Source organism: Spermophilus citellus (genome assembly GCF_964194105.1).
Source record: "Spermophilus citellus genome assembly, chromosome: 14".
Lineage (NCBI taxonomy): Eukaryota > Metazoa > Chordata > Mammalia > Rodentia > Sciuridae > Spermophilus > Spermophilus citellus.
This window is the reverse complement of record NC_138194.1, coordinates 94,214,761-94,241,365: the sequence shown is the minus strand read 5'-3', so window position 1 is coordinate 94,241,365 and position 26,605 is coordinate 94,214,761. Positions and strand designations below refer to the sequence as shown.

Below are 26,605 nucleotides of genomic sequence, written 5' to 3'. Positions count from 1 at the left end.
GACCATGCCTCTCATATCAAAAATAAGACTTTAGGAAGGACTAATAAGAAAATCTACTGTGTCATTGAATTGTTTGATGAGTGCTATATTTGGATAAATCAAACTTTGCTCATAAAAGTATAAATGATAAGTAACAGAAGATGATTTTTTTCTTTCATAGATAAAACAGACCCAGGATGAAGAAAAGAAACAGCTCACTGCACTTCGAGATTTAATAAAATCCTCTCTTCAGCTTGATCAGAAAGAAGTAGGTGGTTTATATGTTCCCAGCAGGGCTAACAGTGTAAGTGAGGCTGCTTATGCTACTGATACCCTTTCTGTTTCCTGCTCTGCAAAACAGGCACATTTATGGCTTCCTTCCAGGGTGGTTGTGGGGACAAAGAGATGTGAGGGACCAATGTGCACCTACAGTGATGCCCAGTGTAGAAACCCTATTTTAGTTTTCTTTCCATTATAAAAAAAGATACCCTGATCTACAATCCTGTGACTCTAGAGTTCTAATTCTGCCCTTGAAGGAAAGGCAGTACACCCCATGTTGCTAAACCTTATATCCAGCCAAAGGGGCATGTCTCATTTTGCCAGGGAAATAAGGAAATATTGTGAGGCAGAATCCTACAGAAGCTTTGCCCCATAAATAGAAAAATTTGGGTAAAATGTTCCTTGGATATTGAAACAAAGTATACAGTGCAAGGTAGATGTTAGATGACTGCAGTAACCTTAATTATAAAGGTCATTTGTTCAACCATTCAGTTAATACCTACTGTGTGCCAAGCACTGTTTGAGATATTAAGCTGCAGTCCCTTCCATCAAGGAACTCATTATCTAGACTGAGTCAGAAGCATGAACCCATTAGTCATGCCTAAATCAGTATCAGTGCTATTCAGGATTTATTGGGAGGTAGGTTGCAGCCAGAGAGAAACTCGAGGTAGAAGACTGCAAACAGTTTGAGGCAGGGTAGGTAGAAGAATAAGCAGTGGGTTTCTGAGATAAAAACTCAGTTCTGATTAAGAAGGACCTTGAATGTTGGATTTCATAATAAGGGAAAATTGAAAAATAAGTACCATTTGTTACATGGAAGAAAGTCAAATATGCCTGTTTATGTTATGAGATTATTATGGATTAAATTTAAGTATTCAAATGCAATATTAATAGTCATTTTTTATACTGTCAATTTCTCATGCTATCTCACAACAGTAGCATTCTCACTTTTTCTAATTCCTGGAATTTCTGAGTCCAGAACAAAGATGAAGCAACCGTCCTTAAAGTGTGGGAAGCCCTGCGCCAGCCACACGGGGCCTATGCAGCAACCCTGGAGGTTTTCCTCACTGAGTGGATGTAACTTGCTGTTCTTCTGCTTTTCCAATGCAGTTTTTATATGCTTTGGGGTTTTCTCAGGTGAAGTACCTGCTCACCTGTGGAGAAGGCATGGTGGCCAGGAAGATCTGTGTGTTCTGAGGCAATGTCTGTACCCAGCAGTCTCGGGCGCTTCCTGCACCTGTGATCTGAGGCCTTCCTGAGCATCAGATTGAAAATCATTCCCACCACACACCTTCTTAGAGAAGATGTCTCCTCCCTGAGTGATTTCTCAGTATAAAATCTGTTGAAGGACTCAAATGGCAGGGGGCCTTGGGTAGATTGTATCTGAGAGAAAAGTGAGAATTCTTACTGGTATGCACTTAACCACTTGCTATCTTTGTTTTGTCAACAGGATTACCTCTTCCTATATATGGATACTTTATTGGAAAAAAAAGTCCCTTTTTTGTTTTGCATAGAGACTAATGTATTCTGCTTAAGCTAACTAAAGAAAAAGTTTTCTCTAAACAAAAGGAATATGTACATGATACAAAGCAGATGTTTTGATTTGTTTTAATTCTACCCCAGATTAATAAATAAGTTTCCATTAGCAGCATATCCAGAGTGTTTTACAAGAAAAATTGATCTTTCACAACATACCTGTCCCTTTCACATGGCTCTTTATTATCTCTTGTTGCAAACTATGTTTAGAAGCTAATGATTTTTAACAACTTAGATTAAATGTGAGAGGAGAGTATCCACCAGAGAGTTCTCATCATTGCACTACTTTCTAAACAGTGTAAAGTAATATAAAAGGTTACCTGAGAAATTAAAAACACCCAACAAATCTTTTAGCCTGTCTCCCCCACCATGTTCTAACATGGCTCCATTGAAGGAAACTTTAAAATTTTTAATTGTGAATAATATTCCCAGATTTTTGGAAGGCATGTTTTTTTTTCCTTGTCAAAATCAAATTAAGTCTTTATTGTCTTTTGGCAGGTGTTCTATGAAATTAATTATCTTAACCTCTTACAATAGAATAGCCTAACCTCCCAAAAGAACTATTTGTTCCCTAACTATCTTTAGGGTTATAAATATTCTATTTTCAGTGGTGATGTCTGTCAGTCATATTCAGAGTGTACTGAATCATTTCAAAAATTCCAGCCTTTTGTTTGAGTCACTGATAGGTGCTGAATCGCCATCACAGTGTGATTTGCAAGTTTGGGCGATTCCATGCATTGCTCTTCTCTGTCTACTTTGCAATATCTGGCACATTGCTGGGCACCCCAGAACTGCTTAATAAGCATTTAGTAAGACAAAACAGAAGGGGTCTTTGCCCACTCATCCACACGCTTAATTGAAAATTGAAGCAGTAGAAGTTTGGTTTTGAATTGAATACCAGAAACATTTATAACCCCCATTAAATCAGTGAGTATGTGTAATTGCTTGCAGTTTAAAGAGATTGAGATTTTAGTCCTTAATAATAGATTTTATGTTAATACGGTTTCAGATAAGAAAGTGATTTGTCTGCACTACTAATAAGAGGATAGGAAATTGAGCTAAAAATAATAGGGCAATTTCATTCTATAGTTTACATTTCCTGCCTCACATCATGAAATTTCCCCAAGGATTTAAGTTCATTCTTTATTTTTAATATTACATATATTTGCCCAAATGAGTTTTCCATTTGCACTTCTCTTTTCTGAATACATACTTCTGTTATGCTATGAATAAATTCGGGATCTATTTCTTCAGTTGTGTTTTTATATGATTGTGTTGATGATTTTCCAATACCTACTTTCTCAGAAGAGAAAATCCTTTTCATTTATTTATAGTACTCTGCTAAGCCACCTGAAAGGCCATCATTTCTCCATGTGCACAAATGATAATTGATAGAACTTTATTAAGCCATGAAACTCACTAATAGTCATTTTGGTATTACTGATGCTTGACTTTTGCCACATATTGCTTCTTTCTGTTCAGTTTAATAAAATCAAAGCCTAGAATAAGGCATTTTGTTCACCCTTAGAAATATGTTTGCCTGATATACAGCAAACCCATTCAACTCAAGCACTTGTTATTTAAAATTTAAAGTTTATGTGGGCAAATAATAAATTATATGTAAGGAATGTTTTCACACCAAGTTTAAAGATTATAATAATTTTCATACATTATTCATCTGAATCCATGTTTAGAAAAATGTATGAGTACTTTTATTTTTAAAACTTAGACTTGTATTTTAAAGGCTATCAAATGAGTCAAGTTTAGAGACGGTTTTAAGAAGATATCCAAGGAGATTTTAGATTTTGTTTTTAATGTTTCTGGGAGACAGGGGAGGTCCTTGACTTTAAATCAGTAGTTGGAATTCTCATGTGATTTCACTGGAGTAACACAGAGAGCTTTGTGGATTTCACTAATCCCTGCCTTTATTTTGTCCCGGGCCTCAGTTCCTGCTACCTGAGCTGATTTTCAGTCCTAATTTTTCTTTGTCAGGTTATAGTGCCTCCCTCAAGAAAATTGTTCCAGGGCTGGGGTTGTGGCTCAGTGGTAGAGCACTCGCCTAGCATGTGTGAGGTATTGGGTTTGATCCTCAGCACCACATAAAAATAAATGAATACAATGAAGGTCCATCAATGCTAAAAAATATATATATTTTTTAAAAAGAAGAGAAAATTGCCCCAACTGTTCCTAGGGACTGTAGCTGGAGGCACTGGGAGGGCAGGGTCACTCCTCTGCCTGTCTGGCATGTAGTCCAGTCCCTCAGTCCTGTATCCATCCAGAAAGCATGGGAATGCCTACCAGGGAGGAGTCCGTGAGCTCAGTTACTATGCAGTTCAAGGCTCTGACCCTGTTTAAAGGTAAACATTCAGGAGAGTTTCACAAGAGATTGCCAGATTTCACTCCATGCCCCACCCCTGCCCATGTTAAAATTGTCTAGTTACATGAAAGGAATCTGGATTGTTAGAGAAATTACTCAAGAGTAAGAAAGTCACTTGAATCTGTGACCTCTTTAACATCAGTCAGCTTGCCTGGTATATAGTTGGCTCTAGCTACTTGACGAGAGAGCAGGACAGCAACGTGGTCAGAGTGTGAGCGTCCACCTGCACGTCAGGACTGCATCCTCTGTCGGCCCTCAAGCCCTCTGTCCAGGCTTTTAGGTTTGAACACAGAATTTATCACGACTGGAATAGCCTCATAAAGGCGCACTGTCATAGAAATTTTCCTCCCACTAATTTGCCTCACTGATCACACACTGTTTGACCCAGAGCCTGAATGTCTGAAAGAAGCCACCCTGGCCTTGAGATGTGTTGTGCACATCCATCAAGAGATAACCAGTGCAGCTAGTTGAGCTTCCCGCAGCACCACCACATTTTAGGTGTCTCTTATAAACTGGATGTATGCACTCAGCTCTCATTATTTGAACTCTTACAATCTGTGGCTCTTCTGAAGTTTTCTAAGTAAATAATTTTGAGTTTCACTGAGTTATTGATTCCCTGACCACACGCATTGAAGCTTGTCAACACTACATCTTGGTAACCTATACCTCATGTTCTTCCATTCTGCTATATTTCTGCTGTCACTCAACATGGCCCAGCAAAACCCTATAGGTATAAGATATTTACTGTCCCGTCACCCAAGGGTTATCATGATTCCAAAGGTACACGTTCGTGTTTTCTGGTATTATTCTTACAGCAATGTTCTCTTTGTGCATTATATGAAATGTTTAAATTATAAGTGTCAACGTTTTCAGCAAAATTAACTGTATTTTCCAACATTCTGCCTTTTCTCTCTCTGCTTTTGCCCTTCCTGATCGAAGTCTAGGAGAGTAAGTCCATACTTCCTGTGAGAATGTATTGTCCTACTTCCATGTCTAGACACCCATGTTGTCATGCTACAGTCCAATATGGTTCACTTGTTTCTTAGGCTTTCACAACGTAGTGGCCGCTTGGGTACACAGTCCTTAGAAACTGTGGTGAGGCACCAATGGCATGCCCCCATAGGTTGCACGGGTTTTGTTTTGTGGTCCACCTGTCTTTCCATTGCTTCCTGTGCTTGCCTCTTCTGTTTGTGTAAACTGGGTTGAGTCGTCTGGTAGCCCACCAGCGCCCTGTGTGTGTTTGAACTCACTTCAGAGTAGAGCTGGGCTCTGAACTAGAAACAGGAGACCCAGGCCCAGCCCTTCCTCAGACTGGCTTTGTGACTGGCAAATGTTTTCCTGCCCTTTCCCTCCTCTAAAAACCAAGGCAAAGACCTCACAGCTCTCAAAGCTTCATAATTCTTAGACCAATGGGCAAAGGCTCAATGACAGGATAGAGTCAAGGATTTGAAAATTGTCTCCAGCTTTAGCTTAATTGGTGGTTTCTATTTTCTAGGATTCCCAGAGCCGGCAAGGAGGGTACAGCATGCATCAGCTCCAGGGCAATAAGGAATACGGCAGTGAGAAGAAGGGTTACCTGCTGAAGAAGAGTGACGGGTGTGTATGGGCCCGGCGTCCCTGGGTGTGATCGGCATATTTACTGAAGGCTGTTAACTAACAATTTTTTCTAGCCTCTCAAATTGGAAAACACACTTAAATGTTTTCTAATGCACTGACTTTCTTCACATAAGTCTGAGATTTAACCTGCTGTCTTTAAAAAAAAAAAAGCAGTAGTAGTTTTGTGGCCCCTCCAAATGGCACCTGTCACTTGTAACCTGTACTTTTAGGAAGGCAAGAAGTGAGAGGCCCTCCTCTCTACTGTTAGTTATTGCATTGTTCTCTGCCTGGGAGGTGCACCTGGCCATTCAAACCCCAACCTCGGGGGTCACCTTGACCTTTTCTGTTACAGCCAATCTGACAAAAGCCCTTCCATTCTAACTCTAAATATAATGCACCTCTAGCCGTCTCTGCTGCCCAGAGATGGTCCACTTTCATCTCTCCTGGACTGTTGGTGCCACCTTCTAACTGGACTCTGTCACTGTCATCTCCCTCTCCAACTCCCCTCTAACAGCTCTCAGAGTGCTCTGGTCTGGTCTTGGTTGGTTGGTTTTGGTACAGGGAATTTATCCCAGGGCCAGTTTATCACTGAGCTATGTCCCCAGTCCTTCTTATTTTTGAGACAGGGTCTCACTAAATTGCTGAGGCTGGCCTCAAATGTGTACCCTTCTGCCTCAGCCTTCCAGGTTGCTGGGATTAGAGGTGTGCACCACCACACCTGGCCCAGAATGGTCTTTTACACATCCAGCACACCATGTCATTCGTTCGCTTACATTGCTCCAGTGACTTCCCTTTGCATACAGAGTGTCTTGCCTGGTCTTTCTCCTCAGCCTCCTTGTTCCACTTTGTCCCCTGGTCCTGCCACACTGGCCTTTGTTGCTTGAACAAATGATCCTATTTAGCAGTAAGTGCTTAACTAGACTCTTAAATCATTTCCTTTACTAATTGGCATCCATTTTTAAAAGAAAGCTCCTTGTTTTCTGACTGCTTGTGGGTATATATTCTTGGCCTTATCTAAGCTATAGGTGTTTTATTGGTTTTGTTTGTTGAAATTGCAGCCATTTCTCTTACAAATTTCTGGTGTTGCTGTCTTTATGCTCATTCTATTCATGCTTTCAACAAGTATCTTTTGAGAATCCTCTGTGTCTAGGACTCAAGGAACCTGAAATATATAGCATTGAGCAAAAGAAAGTCCTTACATTCTAAAGAAAGAAAAAGGCAACAATGTACTATTGCATTTCTTTAAAAGCAGAAGTATAAAATAATCAAATTTTTAAGCACTGTCACCTGAAATCACCATGATTTTCTGGAAATTAGAGTTGCCTATTTCTGAGTGGTTAACATCTGCATGTCCCAGGAAGATCAGTGTTTTCATCAGTATTGTTTAGTCCAGACCTTAAAATGTTCTTTTGTGAGCATCTGCTGAGTGCCTACCCTACTGCCAGAGACCCACAGTCATCTCTGTGACTGACATCATACAGCAATTGCAAGAGCCAGATTTGAACCTGCATATCTGACTTCACATCAGGAGTCTCCCCTTCATATTTCAAAGTGGCCATTACTGCTGTCAACCACTCTTGGCACACCCAAAACAAACTAGCATACTCACCCTTCCACATGCCTGCATACATTTCGTAGGCATACAACAAGCACTCTAGTGTGTGAGGCAGTCTGCTGATGCTGGGGGGTAAAAGGTAGGTGAGATATGGCTTTCACTCTCACCCTGCTGCAGTCTGTTGGTAAGAGATAAGGGAAGAGCTGTTGCATCTTAGAGTTGGGAGGTTGGAAGTCAAGTGGTCCAAACTCCTAATAATTGCTTCAGCAGCCCAGGTGAATCGCGATAACCCAGAGTTGCTGGTGGTTACTTCTGTGGAAGAAGATACTGCAGTGCCTATACCTGAAGACAAATTCATTTGCTAATAGTAACCACTGATATGTTGTGATTTTCTCCTAAGGGTCATTTGCATTAGTAATTTCTGACCCCGATTTTAAAATGTTTCTTGTTTCTTAAGGATTGTTACACAATTTGAAAACCAATCTAAAATGTCTAATAATTTAAAACTTTATGGTCCAGAGGCATTTATTAAGAGGCATGGGAGCATATATTTTCTCAACATAATCCCAGAAGGAGGGCATTATTTTCATGATACAGGCAAGGAAAATGAGTCCCTAAGAGGTGAAGTAACATGAGTTAAGTGACAGCTTTGCTGGGATTATGCTAGACAATGACATGGGATCCAAAGCCCAAATGATCCAGCATCAGCATCGATACACACTGAGTCGTGCAAGGCTACTTTTTAATAGAAAAGAGCTGTAGAAGATTTACAAAGATCAGGAGCTGCTGTTCTCAGTTGTGCAGGGGCATATCTTAATACTCTCCTCCTCCTGGCGATCTGCAATGCCTCATTAGCAGTCTCTCGGCCAGAAAGGTCAGTGCTTTTGTGTTACTTTCCTCAGCTTCATTAGCTGTGCAAGAGAATATGGATGTTTATTTTATGATTCCTTAATACACATAAGAAAAACTGATATATTAAAGCTTAACTAAATAAAATGAGTAAACTGAGCAGGGAGAGTTTACCCAAGGTTGAGTAGTTTGACGATTTGGTGGTTTGGTATTTTGAAATGTGTTGGGAAGGATGGTGCTGGCTTTGGCTTAATGTACAGGGACTGCCTCTCCCATCTTCACAAGCTTCTGTGAGAGTAAAACAAGATCAGAACCACTTATAGATAGCTGGAAACATTAACCAAATTCAGGCATTTTCATTTGGTAGATATCAGCGCTAATATCCTAGTTAGTACTTAGAAAAGAAAGTTTGTGATTTAGCTGTGATTTGAGGATAGTTCTCAATTAGTGGTTCTAAACTATCTCCTGAGGAGACTAGTATTTTGAGCATTGTGTTCAGTTTACATCTAGTCAAATGGAGTCAAATTCTCATCATGCTCTGAAAAACATGCTCTGAAACAAACTATACTTCTGATAGTTACATATATAAGAAGACAGTGTTATCTGTGTTGGTTTTAAATTCATGTTTTGGCAGTTTCCTTAGAGTATTAATTTATGATGGAAAAGAAAATGCAAGTTACAATTTTAAAGATCTGGGAAAGATAGAATGGTCCTCTCTGGTGTCATTTGTTTCCATGGCATCAGAAGGCCTGCACAACCCTCTCCCAGGCCAGGGAATCCTATTCCCTGCCCATTTCTGCCTCCCCTGGGGAAGTGGTCCCAAGCAGCAAAGCTGCACCTGCTGCGCGTGCACAGCTCTGCCCGACACTCGGCCTCTTAATCGCACCTGGAGCTTCACAGGAAACTCCAAGTTGAAATTAGTTCTCTTTGGAGGTTTCCATCTTCAGCTTCATCAATTTTTTTCAAAATATCACAACTCCTTCAGATGGTTTGACCACAGTTGACTCCTGTATGAATCAGGAACAGTTCTCTTTCCAGGGGCTCTGGCATCATTTTAGCATTGGAAGACCCCTGAAGGGGAGGTGTACGAGTCACCAAAACTAGATCATCTTGTGCCTTGGACCCTCAGCTCATTTTCCTACATCTGAGGCAGTGTCACCCCTGTTCTTCTCCTGCATGACAGACGTCATAACTTTTTAAAATTCATCTAATTGTAGAATTAATCAGTTAACAGAGCCTTTTGGTAAAAGATTGACAGATATGGTTGTAAGCATTACTAACATAATGCCTAATATAGGTCTGGGCCCCCTTTCCAGAGAATAGTATTTTTACCTATCTTGTAACTATAATTAATTTTTCGTTCTCCTGATATTAAATTTCTGTAATTTCTATTTCTCATTTTCACCATCAAAAACAGTGTTGTAATGAGCATCTTTGTTATGCCTACCTGTCTGAATTACCCTGTAGCTGGGATATAAAAGGCAATCAGAATTTTCTGATTTATGTAACTTAAAGGGGGTCAGGATTTTTTAATTTTGGAGTGGGTTTTTTTGTAATTCTTGTTCTTCATACCATATGACTGTATGTCCCAGATGACTCAGACACTACTTACAGTTCTGTTGGGCTTGCTTTCTAGGATCCGGAAAGTGTGGCAAAGGAGGAAGTGCACCGTCAAGAATGGAATTCTGACCATCTCACACGCAACTGTAAGTGTGTCTGTGGTTTTCCTGCCTGTTTGTTACACTTTCAGCCTCCTGAACCAGAAAGCTCCTGAGGCGATATAACCACACTAAGGTATTGCCCACAAATCCATATTATGTGTGGATTTGAGTCAGATCATTTAGGATATTCTCTTACAAAACATTGGTTTTATCTTGTCCTGTGGTAGCCTATGTCCTTCTGTGTCACCCCCAGAAACCTTTTTTTTTTTTTTTTTTGGTTCCCTCAACCTGTTTGATCATAATCTTATCTTTGGAAATACCATCGGCTGCTCTAGAAAGCCTATAAAAAGCATTATAAAATTGATAGAGGATGTTCTTTGCATAGAAAAGTAATGTAGGAATGATGTGTGTAAAGATGTTCGGTCATGCTGGCCGCAAGAGTGCACAGTGAAACAAGTTCTGTTTTGCCTTTTTAAACTAGCAAAACAAAAATGGGGTGGGGGGTTGTGCCTGGGATTGAACTCAGGGACACGCAGCCACTGAGCCACTTCACCAGCCCTTTTTTGTATTTTATTTAGTTGACAGGGTCTCACTGAGTTGCTTAGCGCCTTACCATTGCTGAGGCTGGCTTTGAACTCACGATCCTCCTGTCTCAGCTTCCCGAGCCACTGGTATTACAGCTGTGTGCCACCATGCCCTGCTGCAAAAACTTATTTTTTATTCTCAAAGATGCAAGTGTTCTAATGGAAAATGTATCACTCAGTGGATGGCAAAGTTCATTCCAGGTGTGTTTAAAAATGTGTGTGCCATTTAACCCAGTAACGTCAGTTTGGGGGACAAATTCATGATTGAACTGCAGTAGCCTGTGCCGAGTGGGGCCCTTGAGTTAGGATAAGCAGTCTGTTGCTGACAGAATAGTAGAAACAAGGATGGGCATTTATGGCATTGGCAATTTTTCATTACAGCTGAGTTTATATTTCTCTGTGAAGGAAAGGAAGTACCACTTACCTTCAGCCCTTGTGGTATCAGAACCTTCCTTTTACAGATAAAGAAACCAGACCCTAGATCTGAACATAACTAGTAACTGGTAGAATAAGAAATTCAAGTTTGAGTCTATCCAGCATTAGTCCATGTGGTCCTGCTATTGTGTCTCTTCCTGTAGAGCCCAACTGTTCTGCACTCTGAGCTCTCTACAGCTCTCGGTCCGTCTTTAGCCAGGTACTCAGACCTAGACACACAGAAGATGCTTGGTACCTCTTGTGGCCTAGTACATGATGGATGGCATGCTTCCTAAAGATTGTAGTTCTCTATGAAACTTGAGCAGTTCCCCTCCTCTCTGTCCCTTGACCCCTGAAGAACCCTGTGGTGAGTTCTGGCCGACAGCCCAGCTGAGATTTTTAACCATCATGCCCATTCTAGCCAGCCACCCATCCGATAGCAGAAATCCCGCCTGCAGACTTGGACCTGTTAGGGGTTGCCATTGAGACTGTCTAGCAGTTGTTCATATATTCAGCATTTGTTAACTAAGTTCCATTCACCCAAGTTCATGGGTGGAAAATAGATAATTTGGACCTTCTCATCTTTAATTCCATACAGTTTATACTAGAGTGAAAGTTTCTGATCTATTTTGACTATTTAGATCATGAGTTTTTTGTCAGATTTACAGTGTGTCCCCTAATTTTCATGACCTTCTGCTGGAGAACTCTTCCCATGGATTTGCCTGGCTATGGCCCTCTCAGCAAGCATTTGAGAGCGACATGTGGCCTTACCCTGTTCTGTCCGTTTACTTTTCTTGTGAACTTGCTGTGGAAAGCAGAGCAGTGTGGCAGGAGATGAAGTGCATCAGCAGCACTGCTCGACAGTTATACGACCTTGGGCACACTGCTAAATATAGGAAATAAATGAGTTCTCTCTCACTCCCTTTTTCTTTTCTGCCAAAAGACGATGTTGTGGCTAAGCCAACAGTTTATGTGCATTCTTTCTAATTAACAACAGGTATCGCACCGACCACATTGTTTGGTGGCTGAGAGAAGGGGCTGTGGCATCCGTCAGATGGGAGTCTGAATCCCAGCTCTGCCATTGACTGTGTGACCTTGAGAAAAGTGTTTAACTCAAAGATGATGTGGGTATGCAGTGAGACAGCCCGCTGTGTGTGCACAGAGTGATCAGTCTCGCTGTTCTGTTAGCTCCTCACAGGTCACTGACGAGCCTGAGCTCTGTTGATGATCCCCTCCTGATACAAACTGGGAGCTCTCCTGCCCAGAGCAGCCCAGGGCAAACAGGCTCCTCCTCAACTGCTGATTCCTTCCCTGAGTTCTGTTATTCTGTTCCACACTTTCCATTGGCTTTAAGCCACTTTTTTGGCTGCCAGTTACATTACTTATAATCATTCCTGCCTCCATAGGAAGATCTCTAGTCAGTTTTCCCCACTTTGTAGACACCATTGCTTACTTAGGATTAGCTTGAAAATCAGGGCCAGTAGTTCCTAGGAAAGCAAAAAGATGTAGTGACTTTGAAAAAGTGAGGGAAAGAGCCTTTGGTTCTTTATAATCATCAATACTTCCTAAATGTGCAGATTACTAGGATTTGCTGTGCTGTCTCCACACGTGCATGCATCATGCGCTGATCACACCCTCCACACTGCTACACCTGCTCTCTCGCCTCCCTGCCCTCCTCACTGTCCACTCCCCAGACCCTTTTCCAGTTCCTAACATTCCCTCTGCTGCTAGAGAAGAGTTTCTATTGTAAGAAAACTTGGGGCCTTAATTCAGGAGCCCTTAACACCTGAAAATTCCTCCAGCTTGCAGGCCACACCCACCCCCAGTGAATGTCACCTTTGCAGATTGTTCTCATCATAGTGACTTGGGAGAGGACCAGGCTACCTTCAGATTAATGGCACAGTGTCTTTTGACTTGACCATTTGAGTAATACCTGCTCCCAGAGTGATTCATCTCCCCAACTCACTATTCCATGGAGAAATACTTTCTTATGTACACCTGAAAGAATTGCATACAGCCCATCCCTAGATTTCACCAACAGATACATTGTTTTTCATGTATTTGTTCAAAGATGTGTTTTTATTTACTATTCAACATAACACAGCACTGTAGGAATCAAATTTAGTGGGAATCTCTGCATTTGCTTTCATCATCATCATCACAGCTTATTTGTAAATATCCAGTACATTTTTCTACTCTTAACTGTTATTGTTTTCCTTTTTGGTACTGAGGACTGAACCCAGAGGTGTTCTGCCACCTAGCTGAATCCCTAGCCCTGTTTTACTTTTAATTTTGAGATAGGGTTTCACTAAGTTGCCCAGGCTGGCTTTGAACTTGCAATACTTTTGCCTCAGCCTCCCAGGTAGCTGGGATTAAGGCTTACACTAGCATACCTGGTTGATATTAATATTTAATCATTTTTTCCTTGCTCAAATCCAGGGTCTTACCCATGCTGTACAAGGGCTTTACCTCTGAGCTACACCCCGACCCCATCCAGTACTTTCTAAACATAGTATAAAATGCTTTTTTTTTTTCAGAATTCCAACTATTAACAAATCTGTGGCAAAACTTAAGATTAAAGAAGCTTGTGTCAAGTCACTAAACCATTCTCTTTTTTTTTTCTTTTTTTTTTTATTGGTTGTTCACAACATTACAAAGCTCTTGACATATTATATTTCATACATTAGACTAAACCATTCTTAATAGATTTCTATACTTTGGGTTTCACTGTGGTGGACCTCGTACTAGGTTTGAAGTCTAAAGTCGTAATCCCCTGTTCATCCCCCAAGCAGGAGACCTGGGGCTGCTGCATGGAGTTGAGAGGAGGTGACTCTGCCAGTTCTTTCCTTTCTGGCCTCAGTGCTTTTTTCTTTTTGTTATACTAAAGCCAGGCGCTGGGTCTCACTTGGCTCCCTTGGCCCTGGTGAAGGTGGTTGGTGTGAACTGCCGTTCCCACTGGGGTTGACAAGCCCCAAAGCAGCTTCAGCTGCCATCTTACTCCAGTCTGTGCCTTTGAGTTGTTTGCATTTCCTTTTTTTTTTTTTTTAACTAAAAGCAGTATAAACATAAACAGTGTAAATATAATAAAATAAATCATCAAAGAGATGAAGTATTAGAATTATAGTCTGACTTCATTGTAGTAATCCTGTATAAAAGCCTAGGCAGCTGTGCTTTTCAACACCCTCACTCCCTGAATTAATTAACCTCAGTGCAACGTGCTTTTCAGATAATGGGTTGAAAAAAGAAAGAGAACTGCCTTTTATTGAGCACTTAGTGTTCCCTGCATGTGGTCTTCAGGAGAGTCCTCAGGATAGGCGCTCCTGCCTTCATTTCTCATTAGGCTGAGGTTCCTCAGTGGGAACCTTGTCTTGCTCATAGTGAATTCCTAATTCTAGCACATTGCCCAATATGTAGTTAGTGCTCAGTGAAGATTTTTTAAATGAAACTGCATTTTATGGATGAGTCTCAGAGATACCACGCTTGGGGCCATGTAATTTGTAAACTGCTGGACAAGTTCCAAAGCCCGTGCTCTTTCTACTAGACTGTAGGCCTCTCCTCAGATGCCAGATCATTGTTAGGTCTTTGAAACTTTCAAGACTAACAGCACTTTGGAACGAAGTCACTTCCCATGTCATTGAATCAGTCAGGGTCTTCAGATAGAGAAGGCTGCAAGGACTTTTAGGAGGGGAGGGAGTGCTGGTCCTGGGGATAGTGCGAGGGCTCTAGGAGTTTACTCTTGAATCTGAAGACTGCCTAAATGATGTCTTACATTTTTAAATGCCTGTACATGCCCTGAGAATTAACAGCATAACAGCCATTAAATTCTTAGTCCCTTGGGGCTGGGGTTATAGCTCAGCAGTACAGCACTTGCCTCGCATGTATGAGCCACATAAAAATAAACAAACAAAATACAGGTATTGTGTTCAATGACAACTGAAAAAAATTCTTAGTCACTTGTTTCTCGATATGATGACATTAAAAGTACTTCAATGTCACATAGAAGTACAACAAAAAAAGTTTGATTTAGTCAAAAAGACTAGGCATCCCACTGGCCTAGACCAGGTCGAGCACCTACAGGTAATGTGAGGGGCCACCTGCCAGGAGGCCCGTTGTCCTCAACAGGGAGATTCAAAGCACAGCCCTGGAATCCACCTGTGAGTTAATGTGCGTTCACCTACTTACAATGCATGCTTCATACTGAGCTTGTGCCCCGCTCTGTAAAACAGACTAACAGTAGTCCCTGTCTCTCAGTGTCTTGAGTATTAAATAAAATAATGGAATTAAAGGCGTTAGAGAGCTTGGACCACAAAAAGTGTTTCCTGAGCTCAATAGTTATCACCTCAGTGAGCTGAGCTGGGGGCTGCTGCTTCCAGAACTTGGGAGACAGGCTACCCAAGCTTGAGCTCCGTCTCTGATGCTGAATCCAGGCGAGGATTCCCCACCTAGATCAAAAGGAGCCCTTGACAGTGCCTGATTGATGGGCATTTGTAAAGGTGAGATGAGTTCATTGATTATGAGTTACTAGAGCAGACGAGGGGCAGGACTGTGCTCAGTGCATGTTCCCTATCCGAACTGTTTGTCGTCTTCCCTAATGTGTTACTACCTCCATTTTAAATTGTGCTTTATTGGAATTCTTTTGTACCCTTATTCCCTTTACTCCTTGACACGTTACAAAGCCAGTTCAGAGTAAGTATTTTCTCATAGAAATTTAATTTCTGCCCGTTGGGCTTAACTGCAGCTCCATCACCTCCCAGGGCCTCCCAGGGCATTTCGCTAAGGCAGGGATTCGATGTGTCTCTGCTTGTCCTTGGGCTCTTCAAAACAGTGGACATCTCTCCAGGACTACTGCTTTTGGACCTATGCAGAGCTCTGGAGATAACAGTCAGCTGCTGGGGCGTTGAAGGATGCACTGAAAGTGCTCCGGAAGCACAGGGGAGCCTGGCAGAGGGCTGCTCCTGTCCCTGAGTGGATCGGAACTCACTCCTGCCCATGGCTGGCCTTTACAGCTCTGAGGCTGTTCTAGATTCTCTCTGAACCCACCTCTTTGTCCCCATTGTTACTAGGAGAAGAGAATCTTTTCGTCAGTGGATTAGAAAGCAACACTGTGACTTCAAAGAGGGCAAACTGTGGAGCCAGTTAGACCCAGGCTCCACCCTTGACAAGCTATAGAGCCTTGGGTAAGCTCTTCAAGCTTTTGGAGGCTTTGGTTTTCTCAAATATAAAGAGGACACACTTTGTTCATTGAAATGTTTTTGTTCGTAGCTGTCTAAGCCAGGCACTGGGCTAGACCCTGTAAGCAGTGATGAGTCCGTAGCCCCTGCCCTCCCGGAGCTTGGAGTAAACAAAGGGTGGGGACCTGTAGGGGCAGCATGCAGGAGGCCATGATAGAAGATGGCTCAGCGGCTGCGATAGTGTGGGCAGAAAGGCTTTCTGGACATTTAATGCCAAAGCTGGGGAGCAGCCAGCCCTGCCGAGGGGAGAGAGGAGCCTCTGCTCCTGAGCTGAGCAGCATGTTCAAGGAACTCAAGGGAAAGTAGGACTCTGGAAGCTGTTACCGTCTATCTACTGGATAACAGAAAAGGAGAAGTCGGGGATAAACTTGAACGAATATTATTTCTTGAACCAGTATTATTTCAATTCTCTATTTGAACTGCCTGCTCCCCTATTTTAATAATAATTTTCTGTTCTGTGTCTCTTCCGCCAGCTTGAGGTAGTGCCAATTTTCTGTCACAGTATCAACCGCCTCACCCTGCTGCCCTTGGGACCTGGGAACTCTCCCTTCTTTCTTTTAGACAAAATACCAGAATCGACTTTCATGAATGAAGTTCAAATGCAGCTGGGCTGAGCTGTAGAGCACTTGCCTAGTAAATGCTAAGCCAAGGGTTCCATCCACAGCATGGCGGGGTGGGGTGGGGGTAGCTGCAGGTGCAAAGGCACAGGTGCTTAATGTTCTCCACAGCTGTGTTCACCAGCAGGTGGAAAAGGCTGTGTCAGTACCAGTAGAGGTATTTGGACATATGAAAAAAGCAAGTGTTTCCAAACTCAGGGTCACTGTGGAATATCCCTATAGGCTTCTATTGCAAATGAAGACATTAACATTTACAAGAGGGCTTCACAAATTCAAGTTCTATAAAATGTAAGTTTAAAAATGCATCTACTTACACCTTATTATTATGCATTCTGATGAAGGGTCTTCTCCTTTTCACTGTTTGAATCCCAAGATTACATATTAGCAGCATCAATATAGTTTATTTCAGAGGAAAACCCATATCACTTGCATCTCAATGAACTGTTACAACTGTTGGAAGAGGCTGCCCCTGGCTAAGTGAGCCTAGTGAGTCTCTGCCCTGACAGCATATTAGACTGATCTGGAAATGGAGCCACCTTCCAAGACCCTGACTCAAAAGAAAATATTTAAAAGGACTGGAGATATAACTTAATGGCACAGCACCCCTAGATTCAATCCCCTATCCGCTGTGCTGCTCTGTGGCTTCCTGTCTGTCTATGAGATCCCCCTCTCACACACTGCCACCGCAGTGGAATCTACCAGGAGGCAGTGTAGCCAGTGGGGGGGGGGGGAGGATTCACCAGAGTTGGCACCATGCAGTTTGAACTTTGGGCCTCCAAAACTGTCAGCTGAATAAACCTTTTTTCTTCATAAGACAACTAGCTTCCAATATTTCAGTGTAGTAATAAAACAGTCTGAGACACTCCCTGCGTGCCAGCCCTTTACATATGCCTTCCATTTGCCTTTCATTACACCTTCACAAAGAGGTAGGTCATCTCCATTTTAATGGGAAGAAGTCTGAAAGTCACGCAACTAATAAGTGCTGGAGCCAGATTTGAATTCCAGATCCTGGGCCACCTCTCACAAGGAGGCAGAGCATTGGACACTTGTCCTGCATCCCTGAGTTCATTGCCACAGCAAAAACAGCTTTATTTTCTCTCTCCATGCTAAAGAGCTCAGAGGGGCTAAGGTGCTTGCTCCTGGCTCCATTTGTAATGCCAGGTCTGATTGCCTCCATGTGAGGTTTTTTCCCCTCCATTCTCCTCAGTACCTTAATATATGAATAAATTGCATTTTTAAGTTAACAGAACATTGCTTTGCTTCAGACATACCAAACTTTCAGGAGCTCAGTTCCCAAAGTGTGACTCCATTAAAGCTAGGTGTTGTAGAGCAGTCTCTCATGTGGGCATCAGAAAAGATCAAGCATTGCAGCCTTGATTTCTTCTTTTGGCAAATCCTCTGGAATAACAAGGGTGTCAGAGAGTTAATGTCTCCTAGGATTTAAGGACCTGCCAGTTAAGTCTCTCCTGCTTTCATGTTGAACAGAGATTAGAGGAAACTCCTGCAAGAAACTTGTTTCATAAATGAAGAAGGGAGGATGAAATTGAAGAATTAAATTTAAAAAGAACCTTCAGGTCAAAACCTCAGGCCTCGCAGCTTGTGAGGGTTGTGGTCTCAAAGCCCTGCCTTGGAGGTCCCACACACAGCGTGTCATTCTTGGTGCTTCCTGTGCAGCTCTGTAATTCTAGTAGAAAAGCCAGTAGAGAAGAACCTCATTAATGTAGAGCCCACAAATTAAGAAAGCATATCCACTTGGTTACAGAAGATGCCGTTGGTCGTTCAGGGATAAGAATAAAGAAAATCCTGATTTTACGATTTCGAAGGTAGAAAACAAAAGCCTTGCCGTCTGAAATCAGCCTGCTTTCATGCTGCCCTGCACCCACCCTCCCTGGTACAAAAAAAGTAAGGTTATTTTAAAACACTCGGCCTTCATCAAATGCTCTGCTGGAGCTAGCTGTGACCTTAAGATGAAGTTAGTTAACCTCTCTGTGCCTTGGCTCCTCATCTGTTAAATGTGGGGCACTCTGGTGGTGCTTACTGATGGGGCCATTGTGCTAATTAAACAAAGGCGTGAAACCCTTGGCATGGTAAATGCCACACACCTGTCAAGAGACTGCCCTTGCTCTGAAGGACAGACCCCGTGTGAGGATGAGATGGGTCTGGTAGACATTCTCAGCCACTCACTGCCTGCTCTGTGGACCGTGTATCTGGGATCTGGAATATCTCCCCAAGCTTGTGTACTGAAAGCCGGGTTCTCACATGCAGCGAGGTTCAGAGGTGGGGCTTTTAGGCAGTGATTGGAGGGCTCTGCCCTCATTAGTGGACTAACCTGTGTGGCTGGATGGACTCCTTGGAGGCAAGACCTGGTTGGAGGAGCTAGGCCATTGGGGGTGTGACGCAGGACTCATGCTCTCCCCAGCCCCTTACTCTCTCTGCTTCCTGGCTGCCAGATTGAGCAGCTCTTCTCTGCCAAGCCCTTTCACCATGATGTTTCCCTTGGAGCCAGCCGAGTATGGACCAAGTCCTCTGAAAATATGAGCCAGAATAATCTTTCAAGTTCTTGTTGTCAGGCATTTGGGTCACAGAAACATTAAACACAGTTGACAAAATGTAATGAGAATATGTTCCTTAAAAAAACAGACCAGGGCTCAGATGTTGTATCATTGCATTTTTTATAAATATGGGAGGTCAGGAGGTTTTTGGTGTCTAACTCCTATTAGAGAACAAGGCAGGGATCAAAGAGACTACTACAGTTAGGAAATGTGAATTTCAAAATTCTTCTTTTACTGACCCAAACTCTATACTGGCAAATAAGCCCTCAATAAATGTTTGTGGAAATGCTTTAAAGGATGAAGAGCAGAGTTGCCAGATGCAGTAACAGCATCAGCCCCACAAGAGCTTCTTACCCAGAGCCCTCATCAATGTTTTCCCCCTATTTATATGATAGCACTGTTTAATGCTGATCCTGAGAGGAACTACATTCTCCCAAAGGTAGAGTAGCCCAGCTACACCACTCCTAAGAATTAAAGCCAGGATATCATAGTGATATGCACATACCATGTTTATAGCAGCACCATCACAATAGCCAGACTATAGAACCAGCCGAGGTGTCCATCAATAGATGAATGGATAAAGAAAATGTGGTGCCTGTATCCAATGGAGTTTTATTCAGCCATTAAGAAGAATAAAATATCATAGCAGCACAATTCACAATAGCTAGACTGTGGAACCAACCTAGATGCCCTTCAATAGATGAATGGATAAAAAAAAAAAAGTGGCATTTATACACAATGGAGTATTACTCTGCACTAAAAAATGACAAAATCATGGAATTTGCAGGGAAATGGATGGCAGTAGAGCAGATTATGCTAAGTGAAGCTAGCCAATCCCTTAAAAATAAATGCCAAATGTCTTCATTGATATAAGGAAAGTAACTAAGAACAGAATAGAGAGGAAGAGCATGAGAAGAAGATCACCACTAAACAGGGACAAGAGGGGGGAGGGAAAGAGAGAGAGAAGGGAAATTGCATGGTAAAGGAAGGAGACCCTCATTGTTATACAAAACTACATACAAGAGGAAGTGAGGGGAAAGGGGGAAAAATAAACGAGAGAGAGAAATGAATTACAGTAGATGGGGTAGGGAGAGAAGATGGGAGGGGAGGGGAGGGGAGGGGGGATAGTAGAGGATAGGAAAGGCAGCAGAATACAATATACACTAGTATGGCAGTAGGTAAAAAAGTGGATGTGTAACCGTTGTGAATCTGCAATATGTATATAGGGGAAAAATGCGAGTTCATAATCCGCTTGAATCAAATGTATGAAATATGATATGTCAAGAATTTTGTAATGTTTTGAACAACTAATAAAAAAAAGAATTGGTCAAAGAAAGAAAATTTTGATTTGACCAATTTATTTAGTTAATAGAAAAAAAAAGAAGAAAATAATGTCATTTGCAGGAAAATGGATGGAATTGAGAGCATTATGTTATGTGAAAAAAGCCAAACTTAGCAGGTCAAGGGTCACGTGGTTTCTCTAAAATGTGGAAGCTAGAGAGGAAAAAGAAAAAGATGGAGAGTGATCTCATAAAAAGCAAAGGAAGATCAATAGGCTAGAGGAAGGGGACCAGAGAGTGGGATAAGGTGAGGGAGAAAAGAAGTGCTGGGGAGTGATATTGGCCAAATTGTGTTGTTATATTCTGTGCATGTACAAATACATAACAAATCCCATCGTATGTACCACTATAACACACCAACAGAAAAGCTGGGGGGGATAAAAATGTAACAGTTCCTTACTGCAATAATAGAGAGTTTCTTGAAAACTGGAAATTAGTCCCATGGTTAAAGTGATTGGAAGGTTAAGAGGTTAGGGCCTTCATTATCTTCCATAGTCTAGAGAAGTACTTTGGTTAGATCATCACCGGGATAGAGAACTTTGGTTTGGCCACAAGAGTAGTAGTTTTGGAATGTGGAGCTTGTCAGGAACAGGTTTCTGGCAGGCCTGTTATGTGATCCAGAGGGAAATGAAGGAACTGGCCAGTCAAGAGCAGGAAGAACCAGGAAAGGAGGAACAAAATATTTTCTACTTGGCAAATTTTCTACGTCTTACCTGGACAGAGAAACAGTGTGATGAGTGTCTAGAGACTTGTTCCACTCCCAGCTTTGCCTCTTTTGTACATGAATCAGTTTACCCCACCTTCCTGACCCTTGATTGCTTTTTAGTCCACTCATGTATGTGAAAAGAATACATCTGTGCGTGTTAAGAAAACAAGCATTTATGAAACAGTAAATACAGGTTTAATCAATGGATGCAAAAACAAGGGGCACCTGGCATGCACCTTGTTAACATCAGGGTAATAACTGTGAGGATCATTGGGTATAAAAGTGGGGTTAACAAGTGATGTTGAGTTTCCTCTTTCCTCCATCTGTCTCTTCATTTTTCTCCAGTGTCTATGCATTATTTTATTGAAAACTAAAATCTGTCAAAGGACAGGCTCAGAAGAGAGCCTGGAACAGAACCATAAAACCTTCAGCTGACAGGTGTGACGCTTGTGTTTAGAGAAGAAGTTCTCAAAGCCTTGGAAAGAGGTGCTACCCACGAGCACCTGCATGTGCACCTGCCCTTCCCCTGCTTGTCTTCAAGGCCTGCTCTGGGTAATTCGCACACCCTAGCGTGGTTTCTCTTGAGTCACTCATTTGAAATCCTGTTTAGCCATCCCCAGCCTCTGGCACCACTGCTCTAACTTTGATTCAGACTCTTCTTTGCCACTCCTCTGCCCTCCTCTCTGAATTGCTGTTGACCTCCTCCACAGCCACATCCTGCAAGGCAGGTCTGATTGGTCACTGCCTGCTCAGCTTCCTTCCACAGGTTGCCACAGCTCTAGGAATGGAATCCCTCACCTGCTTCTCTGCTCCGCATCACCTGGGGCCACTTGTCCCTCCTTGCGTTCCTGGCCTTTCTACCTGCACCTCCACACTCTTTCCACTCATCTGGCTTGGTCCTACTCCCTCCTCCCCGAGGTCCTCACTGGAAGGTCCAGGATGCCTCTAGTGTATACCCAAGAGCTGGGGCTCCAGGACTCCCTGGGCACCAGGCATGTTCTGGGACACATTCAGGTCTGTTTCTCAGAGCCGCTTGAGGGTACAGACGTCATGTTTTTCAGATGTGCTAAGAATGTGGTAGAAACTTCTGTCATATGAATGAGTAGTTATTTCATGTTCTAAAATTTATCAATTATGAAAGTCAGTACTTGAGTGAGAATCAAATAACCTGAGAAGATATTAAGATAGAAGTTAATCTTGGAACTTCTGCTCTGTTGACTTAAGCTTTACTCTTCTCAGGAGCTCTACTGCGGGGACATCTCAGCATTTCTAGGTCTGGGAAGGCCATACTGCTGTCTCTCCAGGTGTGCTCCACGGAGGAAGCAGAAGAGGAGCAGGGCCTCTGAGCCACTCAAACCACTTCCTTTCTGAGAGATCTTAGGAATGTCGCTTCTGGGTGCCTCAATTTCTTCATCTAGTAAAAGATATAAGACTTCCCTCCTAGGGAAAATGTACTAAGGCACCTGAATGTAGTCTTTTCATTTGAGAACTTTGAACACCTCTGTATGCCCGGCACATTTTAGTAGGGGGTGGGGGGAGTGTACCCTTGATGGGAAGAAAGACAAGAAGCATAAAGGGGAGATAAGAGCCAGGAAGAAATAGGGTAAGAAGGACCGCCATGGGAAGAGGGGCCCAGGAACAGTCCCCTGTGGACTTGCTGATCGATGAGCCCTGAAGGGAGGGAGGCAGGAGTTGAGGGCATGCGGGCTGGGCTTGGACAGCAGGAAGGGCCAGGCCCTCCACCATGGTAGGAGCTGAAGTCAGTCGAAGGGGCCTCTTGTGGCACCTGGAAGTCAGGGTACAGATTGGTTTTTATTCAGAGTGGGACAAGAATGCTCAACAGCAAGGGACTCCATGCACTGAACTGTCCATGAGTTTTTCTTTCTTTTTTTTTTTTTTCCTGCCTGTACTTAAACAATATGAAAGTATTTCCTAAACCATCCCACCCTGATGTAGCCCAGAGCAAGTCATTTAGTTTTACTTTGATTTTACTCTATGCTGAAACCCCAGAGAAGATTACATCTTCTTTAATCAGTATACCTATAATTTAGTACTAAATGTCAAGAAAGTTCTTTGGAATTTTGGGAAGTTGGACAAACATCTGGAATGACTATTTTTACCACAGTGGTCTCCAAGCCTGACGCCTTGTCCCTGGGCTTTGGTTGATCCACCACTTCCCTTGCTGGCGTTGGTGGGCTCAGCACTGCTGGGTCAGCTGCTGAAGACAGTCAAACATGGTGTTCTTTGCTCCTAAAAAGTCACATTTGAGGTGATAGGTCGCTTGTCAGATTCTTCCCTGGCAGCCCAGCTTGGGAAGCACCCTGGATACAGGCTGTGTCCGTGTCAAATAAGGGGCAAATGTCAGTCCTGTAGCCTTGAAGGGCTTCTGAGGGAAGCGAGATACTCCGTTGCCACTGAAGTTGTAGCTTAATCATGAATGACTCCAACTGTAGCAGACCCTTATCATCCAAAGCTTTCCAGAAAACTAGTGCCGAGGAGTGCGGGGGGGGGGGGTACTCTTTAACCTGCTTGAATGCAATTAATATTGAGCTGAAGGGTTTTTCCTTTAAAAAAGATATTGTATCTGTTGTTTGGTATATGGGGGGAAAACACACACACACCAGAGAACTCTAGATTTGGGAAGAATGAGAAATCAGTGTGTTAACCCTCTGCCATATTCAGATGTGAAGAGTGTCAAAATTCTTAAAATTTTCCAAGACAAATTTCTCTACTTAAGAATCCTGAAACCTCTTGTTTGTCACTTAAAGCTTGGGAAGTTCTTCTGCATGTCTGGCTCAAATTTTCTACAAATTTTTAAATACATAATTATTTTCATGTCTGCAAATGGAAAACAGCTGCCCAGCCTTCCAGTAACAACCTTTGTGAACTTGAAGGTGGTTATTAAGTCAACCCCAGCCACCTTCCTTTGGACTAAGCAGTGCCTTCAACCCATCTTCAGAGTTTCCACTTCCTATCCCTTTAATCATCTCTCCATCTCCCTAAGCTTTTCTACATCCTTCTTTAAATGTGGGTTTCAAAGTGGAACAAGATTTGCACCATTAACTGGGTCACTTCCTTTTCAGATCATTGTACATCGATGTCATTCATATGGGAAACCTGGCAATTTTATCAACATCCAGAGATGAGATGTAGGACTAGCAGTTTCTTTTACCATGGGCTGGGCTTGCTGTGTGGCTGTAGATGCCAGCTTTGGAGTCTGAGACTCTTAGCAAGCTAAACTCCAGTTCTCTTCTAAGACAGGGTTCAGGCCCGTGTCCCCTCCCCTCCTGCCCGAGTTCAGCAGCCAGTTCTGGAGCACATTTCCCAAGCGCTGTGCCCTCCTAGGGAGGAATCACCCATACTGCACTCCTAGTTCCATTTCTAAATCAAGGCTACGTACAGTGATCATGAAATTCCTTGGGATCTCACCTCCTCTTCTGAGACGGTTTGCTTTGGAACCAATAGGGGATAAGGGACGTGGTTTTCTGAGTCTAGTGTCATTGAAATCACAGAGGGGGAGGATCTTGGATTTGGTCCGAGAGTACAGGAAGGTCAACACAATCCTTGAGGGCCTATTGTTTAGGAGAGATGCAGAATGTCTCTGATTGTCTTGACTGTGTTCCATCTCTGTTGTTTGGGGCTTTTTGGACCTCTCTGTCCCTCTTCTCCTTTGTCTGCCTAAATACTTGGCATTCCTTAGGTGGAAACATGGGGATTTTTGACTCTCAGCCAGGGCAGGCAGCAGGTCAGAGCAGACAGCTCCATTGCTTGCTCCCACAAGCTTCTGTGTCCAAGCGTAGCCCAACTCAGGCACTCAAGTGACCTATTCTTCAGCTCCTGCAGGAAGCAGGGTCCTTATGATAGCATTGGCCAGCAGGTGACCATGCACAAGTGTAGGAAGGAGAGCTGGAATGTCTGTGTGGCGAGACTCCTGAGGTAGCACGTTGGTTAATGTCAGGTCTGTTTTATATGTGTGGCCGAGAGGTGTGCTCATGAGTGAAGAGAAATCCTCAGAGTTCTCTCTGCAGATATGGGACTGATTAAGCAGTGACTCCCAGGTGGGACTCACCCCCATACTTTTGAGAGAAGTGATGTAAATTTTGCATTGCAACCAGATTTGTGGATTCCTGGGACATCAGGTTTGGGATGATTGATTACTGGGGTCATCCTGAATCAGTAAATGCACTGCGGCTCCCCTACATGTCACTGTAAGGTACCATCTTGATACTGCCAGCTATGGGTTTTGAATACGTATAGGTTCTAAAAGGTGCATTTCTAGGGACTCTGCCCAGTCTTCACTGGAAGTGAAGTGAATCAATCATTCCTGGTTCCCGTAAGATGAATCACCAGGATCCCTGTTTGCGGTTAACAGACATTTAGTTGGGCACCTAAATATTTTCCTTCTCGATGAGATTCAGAGCTCTAATGCAGTAAATCAAGACTTTTCCTACCCGCTTATATTTGAGGACAGAAACTTGCAGATCGGGTGTTGCCTTGCAGTACACTCAGCAGTGCCCAGGTGTCTATTCTTCCTTGCTAAAAATGTGTTCTTGCATCACTGAACAGGCCCTGTGAACTGCATGCTGTGCTGTGGGCACGGTCCGCAGCGAGAAGGCAGTGCTACACATAACATCTCTGCTTTCTTTTCTCCAGTCCAATAGGCAGCCAGCCAAGTTGAACCTTCTTACCTGCCAGGTGAAACCGAACGCCGAAGACAAGAAGTCTTTTGACCTGATTTCACGTGAGTCCTTGAGAACACTTTTGGTAGGTTGTTGTGGGTTCTGACACCTGCAGATGTCCATCATCCGGATCCTGAAGCAGCATTTCCAAGCAGGGATCTAAGGTCACCATGGTGGAGCTGCTTGTCATTCCTGCACCTGCAGCTTTAGATGGAGTCTTGCTCCAGCAGTCCTCCTGCCTCAGCCCCCAAGCAGCTGGCCTATAGACATGTGCCACTGTGCCCGGCTTTCTCAGGTCACTTAATTTGCACCGAGCCCTCTTACAGTTGGGAAGGCATAGCAGTGTCAGATGTGACCATGTTTAGGAATATGAAGAGTATGCATTTATATGTTGTCCTGGTGCAGTGAGTCCACAGCTGGATCCCCTCAGAGAGTTGTTTCCAAGTATGTTCCCATTTCTCTGAATTTCAAAGATTCTTTGGTGTGAGGTCCAGACATAGGGGTTTTAAAGCCCTTCTGTGATTTTTAAAGTGCACCTGGGGGTCAAGAGGCTCTGATGTAGACTTGGGAAGGCATGTGTAGCACTGTACCATACGGCTAATTTGCCTGGAGTTATATCCCTGCAAAATCAGACTCTTCGAGAAAAAATC

At 43.0% G+C, this 26,605-nt stretch overlaps 1 protein-coding gene across 1 annotated transcript in view; it reads left to right on the top strand.

The window, feature by feature from the left end:
- The window catches only part of ASAP1 (ArfGAP with SH3 domain, ankyrin repeat and PH domain 1), a 331,734-nt gene that overhangs the window by 253,115 nt on the left and 52,014 nt on the right, over positions 1-26,605 (top strand). Inside the window, exons 11-14 of the mRNA XM_081266600.1 lie at positions 161-247; positions 5,667-5,767; positions 9,808-9,877; positions 25,930-26,017. Coding sequence (XP_081122726.1) covers positions 161-247; positions 5,667-5,767; positions 9,808-9,877; positions 25,930-26,017 — 346 coding nt within the window. The remainder of the gene's footprint in view (positions 1-160; positions 248-5,666; positions 5,768-9,807; positions 9,878-25,929; positions 26,018-26,605) is intronic.